This window comes from Dermochelys coriacea, chromosome 11 (assembly GCF_009764565.3).
Source record: "Dermochelys coriacea isolate rDerCor1 chromosome 11, rDerCor1.pri.v4, whole genome shotgun sequence".
NCBI lineage: Eukaryota > Metazoa > Chordata > Testudines > Dermochelyidae > Dermochelys > Dermochelys coriacea.
Window position 1 is genome coordinate 26,956,291 of NC_050078.2, and position 12,871 is coordinate 26,969,161.

At 39.4% G+C, this 12,871-nt stretch overlaps 1 protein-coding gene across 3 annotated transcripts in view; it reads left to right on the forward strand.

Moving 5' to 3' along the window:
- KIF5C (kinesin family member 5C) overlaps positions 1-12,871 on the forward strand; it is a 166,498-nt gene that overhangs the window by 92,018 nt on the left and 61,609 nt on the right. For all 3 annotated transcript variants that reach the window (XM_043505111.1, XM_038422343.2, XM_043505112.1), the window contains exons 13-15: positions 3,087-3,155; positions 9,544-9,750; positions 11,655-11,801. In XM_043505111.1, coding sequence (XP_043361046.1) covers positions 3,087-3,155; positions 9,544-9,750; positions 11,655-11,801 — 423 coding nt within the window. The remainder of the gene's footprint in view (positions 1-3,086; positions 3,156-9,543; positions 9,751-11,654; positions 11,802-12,871) is intronic.

Genomic DNA, 12,871 nt, shown 5'->3' on the forward strand with positions numbered 1-12,871 from the left:
CTGGATACAATTAACTTAGGCTTGAATAGAGACTGGGAATGGATGAGTCATTACACAAAGTAAAACTATTTCCCCATAAAAAGAAAAGGAGTACTTGTGGCACCTTAGAGACTAAGAAATTTATTTGAGCATAAGCTTTTGTGAGCTGTAGCTCACGAAAGCTTTTGCTCAAATAAATTTGTTAGTCTCTAAGGTGCCACAAGTACTCCTTTCCTTTTTGCTAATGCAGACTAACACGGCTGCTACTCTGAAACCTATCATTATTTCTCCCCCCTCACCCCACCCCCCCCCGTTCCTCAGATGTTCTTCTTAACTGCTGGAAATAGCCTACCTTGCTTGTCACCATGAAAGGTTTTCCTCCTCCCCCCCCACACCCCCGGCTGCTGGTGATGGCTCATCTTAAGTGATCACTCTCCTTACAGTGTGTATGATAAAACCCATTGTTTCATGTTCTCTGTGTGTGTGTATATAAATCTCCCCTCTGCATTTTCCACCAAATGCGTTCGATGAAGTGAGCTGTAGCTCGCGAAAGCTTATGCTCAAATAAATTTGTTAGTCTCTAAGGTGCCACAAGTACTCCTTTTTTTTTTTTTTTGGTGAATACAGACTAACGCGGCTGCTACTCTGAAACCTGTCATTGTTACTGGTTAATCATCCTAAAAACAGTAGGCTCATCTGATATCTACAGCTTGTTTTGGCACCAGAGCCATATAATTGAAACTCACTAAACCTCTACCAATCAACCATTTTACATAATTACTCAGTGTGACGGTCACAGATTTTCTATATTTTCATTTTGAGTGCCATGAATTTTCTTTCTGGGTGGGTAGGAAGTGATCCAGGATTCAAAGTCCCACTACCAAATCTCCTATATCCATCTATTTTACTCCACACTTTCTTCATGCATGTCTCTATACAACTCTCATTGAAGTCTATGGAAAGATTGACATTAATTTGTAAGGGTCTTACCCACTTCCTCCTGAATCCCTCCTCCTTTTCCAGGAGATCCAGAACCCACATCAGTTACCTACCCCCTCATCTCAACATTATTTAGGAGCAGGCAGGGGTGGGGGGGAAGAGGAGCATGAGATACAAATGTTAAATTAAAATTTAATAAGTAAAATCTAAGACCATCCTTTAGGTCTTCTAATGCATCTTGTCTGATCTATGTCAGTCTCCTAGAATGCAAGTACCTCAAGACAGGAGTCTTTTATTTGTCTTGTGCAGGTCCAATACATTATCAGTACTTCTCAAATATATGATAGAAGAATTTATTGGGCACCTATCATTCTGAATAGGTGGGCTTGGGTGACAAAATCTCCCGAACAGAAGTATTTTCTTTTAACTATAACATATATGTTAGGAGTGCCAAAAGATGACGACATTTTGGCAAAAACTGATTGCTTAAAAATATTCCTGAACCAAAACTTCATTTTAACTCGTATTTTTTCATCAGGATTGTTCATCACAAATGGAAAATCATGGGTAAAAAGCTGCATTGGCTCTCTGTCTACTGATAGCTAAAAGCTATTGGACTCAGGAGAGCACAGGGACTATCCTTGTCTCTGAGTCCTGAATGCAGTGGGAGAGTGTTAGGGCTATTGAACATGTGCTTTCCATTGTGCTCTTGGACAAGGACCATGCACAGTCTGACCCCAGAAATATCAAGCAGTGTTTTAATCCTTGATTTCATCTTCAAAATACCATCTGAGCTGCTTGGTGAAATTGCAGATATTCCACATAGCTTATCAAGAGGTAAAAATTCTAGTCATAAAGTACTTAATTACTTACTCTCCCCCATCCCCTCTAAAGCCACACAGGCTATATTGTTCTTCAAAGGATTAACTATAGATTGTTGTAGTCACTTGCACTTTTTTTGAGATTTATATCTCCAGGAAATATAGGAATGCACAATTCAATCCATTATTACATGATTGTAGGGAATATGAAGGGTGGTGATTTTCCCTTATATAAAATTTTATTATAATATAAAAACAAGACTTTCACATTTATAACTCTCAAGAACCCACATTTTATGTTTACAGGAAATCTGAAAGACAATTTTACGTGTTGGGAATGAAGTGTTCTATATGCTATACTTGATAGCTAGCCTTGCCATCAGAAATCCATCTATTGTTTAGGATGGCTGCCAGTAAAATTCAGAATTCTGATGGACTCCGATGGGGCACAAAATCAGCCACTTAGATGCTGAGTTGCTTTAGAGATAGACAACCCTTTTCACAAGAATGGATGAGAGCGACTTTGTCAGCTGCTAGGATTGACCTGTCTATCTGAATCCATGCTTTTAGAGAATGTATTCAGTGGAGTCCGACACCTCTCTTCTACTTCTGCATTCAACAACAATTTTTAGCCCTGATGATATTGTCTTAACTAAAAACCTGAAATGTCAATAGAATTGCAGTATCCACACAAAGGTGGATAATGTTTCCTTCAAGGTCTTTGATATGGAAGGAAAGATATAAATGTAACAAAGTATACCCATGTTTTATGATGTATTTTTTTTAATGAAGTTCAGGACTGGCCCTAGTTCTTGTTTAATAAATCTATCTCTAATCTATTTCCATTCAGAATAAAGTGGCAGACATTTTTATAAAATAATATCTATATTTCACAGCTAAATTTAACTTTTGAAAGTCAAACATTTATAGTGAAACTGCTGACTGATCTTGCTCCATAAAAGCACCATTTAAGCACCAGCATAAATGTGTGTTTGGAAAAGCCCTTAATTGGAGTCTGCAACCTTAGCACTGAAGATCTTGTTGTGTTATACAATTACAAATTGACTATCAGCGGTTTGTTTGCTTAATGCAGTTACTGCCATTCCAGTGTCTTAGTCATGATCTGAGGCAAGCCTGCTTAGCTACGTGTTATGATTTTTACTGAGACATCTAATCACGTATGTATCTTTTAACCATGTAGCTGTTCTTTATAATTCTTTCTTCTGCCCATCCATATTTATACTCATTTTATTTCCATCTTGGGCATTACTGTTGTACAGGTCCCGCAAAAAAAAGAAAAGGGTTCAAATCCAAATTACAGAAATAAATTTTTTTATTAAATTGCAGGATGATGAAATCAACCAGCAGAGCCAGTTGGCTGAGAAATTAAAACAACAAATGTTGGATCAAGATGAGGTAAAAAAAAAATCCAAATAACCTTTGTTAGAAAAATTTTGTTTCATAGGGAGCTTTTGTTTTTTAACATTACTGTATTAGCTATGCTGCTAAATGTTATAACTGGCTAAAAATCTATTGGATGAGAGTTGCCTTATATGACAGATGGAAGGGTTTAAACTTTGGGTTTGTTAGCCTGGTCATCTTGAGAATTTGAAGTCTAAATGGGCACACATTCGAGTACACCATATTGCTGGGCCATAATATAGAGCAGGGTGGGCAAACTACGTCCCGTGGGATGGAGCCAGCCTGTGAGCTGTTTTAAGCCAGCCTGTGAGCCGTACCATGTGGCTTGGCCCTGCTCCAGCACTCCGGCTGGGGTGCTGGGTCAAGGGCTGCACCATGCAGCTCGGCCCCATTCCGGTTCTCTGGCTGGGGCACTGGGTCAGGGGCCGCAACATGGCCCCGCTCCGGCTCCTACATGCTCCAATGCCCCATCCGGCACTCCAATGGGAGCTGCAGGGGCAGTGCCTGTGGATGGGACAGTGTGCAGAGTTGCCTGGCTGTGCCTCCGAGTAGGAAAAGTGACATGCCACTTCTTCCAGGAGCTGCTTGAGATAAGCGCCACTTGGAGTCTGCACCCCTGAGCCTCTCCCCAGACCCAACCTCCTGCCCCAGCCCTGATCCCCTTCCCGCCCTTCAAACCACTCGATCCCAGCCCAGAGAACCTTCCTACACTCCAAACTCCTCTTCCCCAGCCCAGAGCCCACACCCCCTTCCACATCCCTACCCCAATTTTGTGAGCATTCATGGCCTACCCTACAATTTCTATTCTCCAATGTGGCCCTCGGGCCAAAAATTTGCCCACTCCTGATATACAGGATGGTAACTCTGGGGGTTTGAAAGTGAGAAATGCTGGTAAAATATTTTTCACTATGTTCGTCTTGTAAAATGCAAGCCAAGGTGGACGTTAGCCAATTACCTGATTTCCTTGGGAATGCCAACGCTTTTGAAAATTATTACTACTGGTGAATTAATAGTGCCCAGGATTGGGCATTACTTATTGGTAGGTTGCATAGTTTAGTGGAGTGTATGTGGAAAATGGAATCAGTTTTTCTTGAGTTTTCATCCTGACACTGCCACTGATGTGCTCTGAGGCCTTAAGTGAATCAGTTAATATCTCTTTATACCAGTGTCTGTGTCTGGAAAAGGAATATGTGTGTGTGTTTAAATGAGGATGATCCTTTCCTACCTCACTGAGATGGTAAGAGGATACAGTAGTAATTGTGTGAAGATGTAAAGTACTGTACAAATGGTAAATCACTATTACTGAGCTTTTCAAATGTAGTTATGGTATTTTCTGGACGATTTAGAGGAGGTGAAATGTTTTATAGTGAGTTAAATTCTCTATTTTTTGCTGTCCTTTCTTTTGCCATTTGACCAACTTTTTTTTTATATTTTAAGCTTTTCTTGAGTCAAGTTCTGCTGTTAAAGCAGTCGAAATACAGAGTAACTTTAATACACCAGTGCAGCAAGTGAACTGAGATCAGTTTAACATAGCAAAATTCGCCCCTTCACCTACCTCTTTTTTTTCTTTTTTGAGAGTTCTTCCTGCTTATTCCCCATATTTCTCACATCAGTATACAGACATGATACTGATTTGATTGCCCCTCTATGTTTTCTCTTTTCTTTCCCTTTTTCCTCCTGTAACTGCCCATGCTCTGCCTAGATTCTGACCCTTGTCCCGGGTCTCCATGTTTTTGACTTATCTGTGGGCTTTTGTCTTCTGCCCTCATCAGATGTAGTTCAGAAACCTCCTCACTAGGTTAGCTATAGTAAAAAAGAAGAATTATCAGAAACATAGATGAGCACAATATGTTGGGGAAGAGTCAACACAGCTTTTGTAAAGGGAAATCACATCTCACCAATCATTAGAGTTCTTTGAGGGGGTCAACAAATGTATGGACAAGGGTGATCCAGTGGTTTTAGTGTACTTGGATTTTCAGAGAGCTTTTGACAAGGTCCCTCACTAAAGGCTCTTAAGGAAACTAGGTAGTCATAGGATAGGAGAGAAGGTCCTCATATGGATCAGTTACTGGTTAAAAGATAGGAAACGAAGAGTAGGAATAAATTATCAGTTTTCAGAAGGGAGAGAGGTCCTGAAGGATCTGTACTGGGATCAGTGCTTTTCAACATAGGGTGACCAGACAGCAAGTGTGAAAAATCAGGGCGGGAGTGGGGGGTAATAGGCTTCTATATGAGAAAAAGCCTCAAATATCGGGACTGTCCCTATAAAACTGGGACATCTGGTCACTCTATTTCAACTTGGTACATAAGAAAATAAGAATGGCCATACTGGGTCCAACCAATGGTCCATCTAGCCCAGTATCCTGTCTTCCCACAATGGCCAATGTGACGTACTTGAGGAACAGAATAGGTAATCATCAAATGTTCTGGAAAAAGGGGTACATAATGTGATGGCAAAGCTTGCAGATGATAGAAAATTACTCAAAATAGTTAATCCCAAAGCTGACTGTGAAGAATTACAAAGGAATCTCACAAAACTGGGTGGTTGGGTAACAAAATGGCAAATGAAATTATGCACATTGGAAAACATAATCTCAACTATACATACAAAATAATGGGATCTAAATTAGCTGTTACCACTCTCAAGGAAGAGATCTTGGAGACATTGTACTGCGTTCTCTGAAAACATCTGCTCAATCTGTAGTGGCAGTCAGAAAAGCTAGCCATGTTAGGAACCATTAGGAAAGGAGTAGCTGATTTAGATAGAAAATATCATTATGCCTCTATGTGAAGCCATGATAGGCTTGAATACTGCATGGGGCTCTGGTCACCCCATCTCAAAAATGATGAATTAGAATTGGAAAAGGTTCAGATAGGGGCAACAAAAATGATTAGGGGTATGGAATAGCTTCCATACAAGGAGAAATTAGAAAGACCGGGACTGTTCAGCTTTGAACAGCTGTCAACCTGTTGAACTCATTGCCAGGGGATGTTGTATGTTCAAAAAAGAATAAGATAAGTTTATGGAGGATAGCTCCATCAATGGCTATTAGCCAAGATGGTCAGGGATGCAACCCCATTCTCTGCCAGAAGCTGGGACTGGATGACAGGGGATGATCACTTGATAAATTTCCCTGTTCTGTTCATTCACTCTGAAGCATCTGGCATTGACCACTGTCAGAAGACAGGAAACTGGGATAGGTGGACCATTAGTCTGACCTGGTATGGCTATTCTTATGTTCTTATGAGTGTCGTGATTAGTGTTGCATTTCACATATTGCCAGCAATAATACTTCAAATTACATTCTACAACTTGCTGGTGTGTATTCTTAACTTTATAGGGTTTTAAACCATCTACTTCTGTTTCGTAAAAGAATGTAGTCCTTTGGGATCTAATGTCTGTAAGTCTAATTTAGAGTCCAAATCTCACTCATTTTCACTAGTTCCCCATTTGTATAGTTTCTGTACTCCTGAGTTCTGTCATCTTTTCTTACCTTTATTTCTTGGGCTATTTGCATCACTCTCCTTTTGGATGTTTAATTACTTAGGAGTCTCCTGTATTCTAGCTCATCTCCTGCCTCCATCTGGATCCTTACTCAATATTAGTTTGTTTTCAGTGGCCTCTAATCCCTGCCATGTTGACCATTTTCTTTCTTTGCATTCATTCCTGTGTCACCAACTTTATTATCAAAATCCCTGAGGCTAGTGTTATACCACTGGCTTAGAAGCTTTATTGGAAGTTGCGGGGGGGGGGGGAAGGGGCTGGCAGTCTGTCACCTCTGGAAGCCAGTGCAATATTTTTGCTAATTTCCTCTTTTAGAGAATGAAACTAAGGTTTTTGGGGATTTGACTTCATATCTGTAAACTTCACCAGCTTCTCACAGTTCTCATTGAAATGATCCACCTACAGTCTGCTACTGCTTGCGATTAGTTCATTGATATATGATGCAACGTGGCTGTTCTCCCTAATTAGCCAGAGCACTTACTTCTGGCTGATTAAACTAGTAGATTCAATGCTATTATAAACCATGTTACAGATAGGACATATGCTGTTATAATACCCTTAGAATTCCTTTGCCATGGGTTAACTATTTCTTTCTCGGGTGAAAGTACATACACTTGGGCTACCTACGGCTATATAGTATTCTCAGGTGCAGTTCTCAATCTTTGCAGGAAGGCCATGCCTAAACTTTACTAGAACATGAGGGATAGAACTCCATGTACTAAATTAAGATTAATTGCTTGTTAAATTGTTCTGGTCTGCTTTCTTTGTATGTATGTGTTCATAAATTGACCTTTCACAGTGTTCCATCCTAAGATTTCAGTCACTCTTCCTTTGGATAGATGTCCAATAACTTGTTCACTCTTCTATATTCTGATTCTTTCTCTTTGGCCTCTGTAGTAAATACGCTGCTTCTAATAGCCCCCACAGTGAAGCTTACATCTCAAAGTTGCGAAACATGGGGACTAGAACTCCAGAAACATAGATCTTTACCCCTTAATACAGAGAACTGCTCCTTGCACTATCTGTCAGTATTATTAAGGCTTATCTCTTCTTTGTGAACCAGTAGGTAAAGAATGAGATAACTAAGCTCCTGAAGTCTAGATTTCCCCCCCCTCCCCTGCAATCAAGTCAAGGGCAGTGTTGCCACTTACACATTAGGTAGTATATTGCACCACTAGATTTTTGGTGTTGTGAAACCACAGTGGTAAGCACATCAAAATATCTGAAATAAATTGTAAGGAGTAGTCTGTCAGTTTAGCGGAGAAATAGTTTTAAGGGGTTTGGTTATTATAGTTAAATCATCTCCTATCCCTAGGTCCTGATAAATTATTACCAGCTGGGTGCATTTCCCTAATGATGAATCATCTCTTCCACACTTTTTGTGCAGGGGCATGTGTCCTGAAACTGACCTGCTTACTTTCTGTTTTCCAGCTTTCCTCTTAGTATCTCTTCACCTTCTCTTTCTATATATTCAGCATCTAGAAATGTCTGTCTCAGTTCTGGTTTTGTATCTAGAGCTGAATTTCCTCAAGGCTTGGGGGCGAAGAGATAGTGGACAGTGGTAGTTCAGGCTGATAACCATATACTTACCTAACTTTTTATCACTCCTATGAAGTATGGCAGTAGAAAGAAGAGCCTACTACACCATCTTTCAGAGCTCCCTTTTTTTCTTCATTGTTTTAACCCTCCACTCCCATGGCGTCTTCATTATCCTTCTGGCTAAGCTGGACAGGATTTAATTCTTCAGCGCCCATCAGGACTACTAATTTGTCACTAGGGGCTGTGAGTAGCTTAAGAGAACTACATCTACATCACTTCAAGCTCCAGCCAACCCATCAAATGAGACCCTTAAAAACAAAAGTATCTACTGAATAAATGTCCAGGATATTGCCATTAGGATGACCCCGATCAATAACCCCTTCTTTTAATTGATGCATGAAATTTGTTTAAAAAAATAAAGGCAAAATGCAGCACCAAATAATAATTTTTCAACTTGTGACTTTCCAAAAGTGTATTATTAGCAATAAATATTGGGAGATACTTTTCAGTTTTCTCTTTTATTTTGACACTGTTCTCCTAGAGGTAACTTTACTTGAGAGGTTTTCCAGTTCAGAGTGTGTGCAATCTGAATTTTGAAAAATTTTCCATGGTTTAATTTTTTTATTAAGATGGAATAGGATATGAGAGTAGAATATGAAACTGACCTCTGCACACTTTTCACCATCCTATAAACTTACCTGTGTCCCTTCTTATTTGAGAATGAAATGGATTAGATGGGTATAACAGGAAGGTTGGAGACGGCCATCAGTCAGTGCTAAACCTGTGTTCTTTTTATTAATCAAAGTGTAAAATTACTTATTTTAAGTTGATCTCTGAAAATAAGAGCAATTTTTTAAAAGAAGTCTGTCTACAGTTTCTTTTAACTCAACTTTAAAATGATTATCACAGTTTTTCCTGTTTAAAATATTCCCTATAACAAAATGCCACAAGACAACCCAAGCTACTTTAGGCAGCTTATTATGTGGTTCACTTCAAAGTTGTGACACTTTGGCTTGAAGTCTTTTTTTCAGTTTGGTTCTTAGCTTGGACAGCATTGAATTCAGAGTGGAAAAAGAATTTGAAGCTATGAAACTGCTCAAAATAAGTTTTTCTGTCTGAATCTTGCGGCATAATAGCATTTGATTAAGCTTTCTTTTCTATGAGGTCCAGAGGTTTTTTTTGCTTTAGTTTCTTCAAAGATATATTTGCACATTACACCTGCTGCTGATATTGTTTCTGGTAGCGTGTCAAGATCTCCTGTAGTCAATGTTGTAAATCTTTTGAGCTAGTTCTTGGGGGAACAATGACCTTCTTGGGATCTTTGCCATTTATTTTCAGCTTTTGGCTTCCACTAGAAGAGATTATGAGAAGATCCAAGAGGAACTGACTCGTCTTCAGATTGAAAATGAAGCTGCAAAAGATGAGGTGAAAGAGGTTCTTCAGGCCCTGGAGGAATTAGCTGTCAATTATGACCAGAAATCACAAGAAGTGGAGGACAAGACCCGAGCCAATGAACAGCTAGCTGATGAACTGTCACAGAAAACAGTAGGAGCATTGCTGGTTATTCCTCTATCTGATGTCTGTTTTTTACATGCAGTTTATCTTTGTCAAAAAGACTGATTTTTAGGAAGATGTAAAAGTTTTTGGAGCATCCCAGATATCCACTAGTCTGCACCAATTTATAAATCTTTTATTAATAGTCTAGTCAAGTGTATTACTAGTTGTTGCTAAAAACTGAAGTTGAGAAGCCATTAGAAGGCCAACGTTTTCCAAGAGTTACCTCTTGTATTGCCCATCTTGAAGAATAAAATTGTGTGATAGACTCTGATACTATTATGTGGTAATTGTTGGCAGATACTTGCATACAACACTTAAAATATAATGGTAATTTGTAGGAGCAAAGCACAATAGTAATGTTCTTTTTAATGACTAGACTTTCTTCTCAGCAGCTGTTAGCTATCTCCTCTTTGTTCTTCCAATATTCCGGTATGTAGATCAACTTTGTCACGACAATGTCTCAGCCTCACTCACTAAGGGTACATCTAAGCTTCAGGCTGGCAATGTAAATTCCAGCTCAAGGAAACATATCCATGCTAGCTCTGATTGAGGTACCTGTCAGTGTTGGGAGTGGCAGGATGGGCTAGCTGCCCAAGTGCAATCCTATCCCAGATGCTAGGCATGTACTCAGGGCAGCTAACACCTCCTACCACTCACCTTGCTGCAGCTACACTCTCTTTTTAGGTTTCAGAGTAGCAGCCGTGTTAGTCTGTATTCGCAAAAAGAAAAGGAGTACTTGTGGCACCTTAGAGACTAACAAATTTATTAGAGCATAAGCTTTCGTGAGGAATGCATCCGATGAAGTGAGCTGTAGCTCACGAAAGCTTATGCTCTAATAAATTTGTTAGTCTCTAAGGTGCCACAAGTACTCCTTTTCTCTTTTTAGGGTTCTAGCTTGATTGGAGCTAGCATGGGTATGTTGCTTCAAGTTGAAATTTACCCAGTTAGAAGGTCTACCCTAAAACTGGCAAGTTGGTGAAAATCTCCCTCCTTCACCCCTCTCCCTTCAAGGAGGTTGGAATAATCTGCATCTTGATAGGCCCCACCAGAATGTAACATACATGTTTATTTTCCCAGACTTCTCTGGCTGCAGTAGAGAAAACATAGGCATTGGGGATGATGTAAGAGTGCCAATATTTACAAGAACATTTTGTATTCATTCATTTCTTATTCTCTTCTCCCATGACACACACCTTAGCTTCTTGGATGTGATCAAACCACATCACCTACTATTTCCTAGTCTACAAGAGCTTCAAATCTAGATTTGGTTTAAATACCCAAAGGGTTAGGCAGGATAGATTCTGGAGCACGTGTGAGTGATGCCTATTTGGGTCATTGTCAGGTTCTGATTTCCATTATTTTGTAACTGATACCAACAATATTGATTTCATGTTGGTAATGTTTTTAACATTATATTAGCAATTTTCATTTTACTGTGCTATTTGCTAAAAGGCATACTGGCTCTCTGCTGAGGGCATTGGTGATATGGACAGGCAGTTAGATAGAAGGCATTACTGTACAAACACTAGAAAGATGTAATGTTGGTGTGTTTAATATGTAACTTGGATGTCAGACTCTAAATGAATTCTGCAAAAGGATGAATAAAATAAATTACCCTGTAGCCTAAAAGCCATAATTGAACAGCCTGTACCCATGGAATGGCACTGAAACAAGGGAAAATGAAATGGGAGGTCACAATTATACCTCTATCAAAGGGGAGACATAAAAACAACCTTTAAAGACAACCTTTTAAATGTTGAAATAGGAAAACTGACTTGGGGGGTTTGTTCTGCTCAGAGTATGAACTGTCAGTTTTCTGAACTATAGTTGCTGCTCTGTATAAAGGGAATCATTAGACAGGTTTGTAATTTCATCTCTTAAATCTTTTCCAGACGGCTTTGACAGCCACCCAACGAGAGCTGGGTCAGTTGCAAGAACTCAGTAATCATCAGAAAAAGAGAGCTACAGAGATCTTGAACTTACTGCTTAAAGATCTGGGAGAGATTGGAGGAATCATTGGTACCAATGATGTTAAAACAGTAAGCCAGATCTTGTATTGCTTTTTTCAAAAGAATATGAAGATGTAGTTCTGAGGATGGGTGGTATAGGTATTTACAGCCCCAACCTTTCACCTCTGTAGTCTGATATTTAAATCCTCCTTGGATCACAAATTAAAATAATTTTGTTTTGGTCTTAGTGGATGTTTTTCTAGGTCATAAAACCACCATGTAGCTTATGCAATCCATTGTGATGGATGCTCTCTGTTCTTGAGAAGTCAAGGATTTGTATTAGCACCTGTTCAGCAGACCAGGATGGAGTCCTGTGAGGAGAAACATTCGTGGCTTACCATTTAAACACTGGCTGAATTTAGAAATTTCACAAATTTTCAGGGAAATCAAAGTATTGGTGACAAACTCAAGTCTGTCAATTTCCAGCATTGGTGAATTTTTCTGATTACCCAATAAATGTCAGCATTGCTGTAGCATATGCCTGACTATAGCCAATGTAGGAGAGGAAACTTATTAATGGTTTCTTCTTCTGTGAAATAACAACGTAGAAAATAAACTAATGCTATTGACACAGTAGAACCCGGGGTGTGGAAATGTTTCTGGAGATACCTGAAATCTTCAACCACTCAGTGCTTTGAAATTTGCATGTTGACTGGCTCCTCTGAATCCAGACAGCTGGCCACGTTCTTCAAGGTTCTCACTTCTCACACTGTAGATAAAGGAAATTCCAACCATTGGAAATGGTATTTTAATGGCCGTTGGGTAAACCTGTGCATCTGTTTAAACAAACTATTCACTGTAGGTCATGTACACATTCTCTTTACACTGTTGGCCATGTCACTTTTTTCTTTTGAAACTAAATGTTCTGTCTAGTTGCTAGACCCTTCTGGCAAGTTTGCATGAGACAAATCTATTTCTAAGCAGTATTTCATGTTGTCTTTTTAGTTTACTAAATTTCTCCTCTTCACTTGGAATATTGGAGCGGGCATCTTACTTTTTAAACTCTTTCCCCATACTTCAAGGATAAAAACAAGTATGTGCCTCTGGATACTGTGGCCATGATATACTGTACCCCTTGGACTTGATCCTGAGAGTTGTTG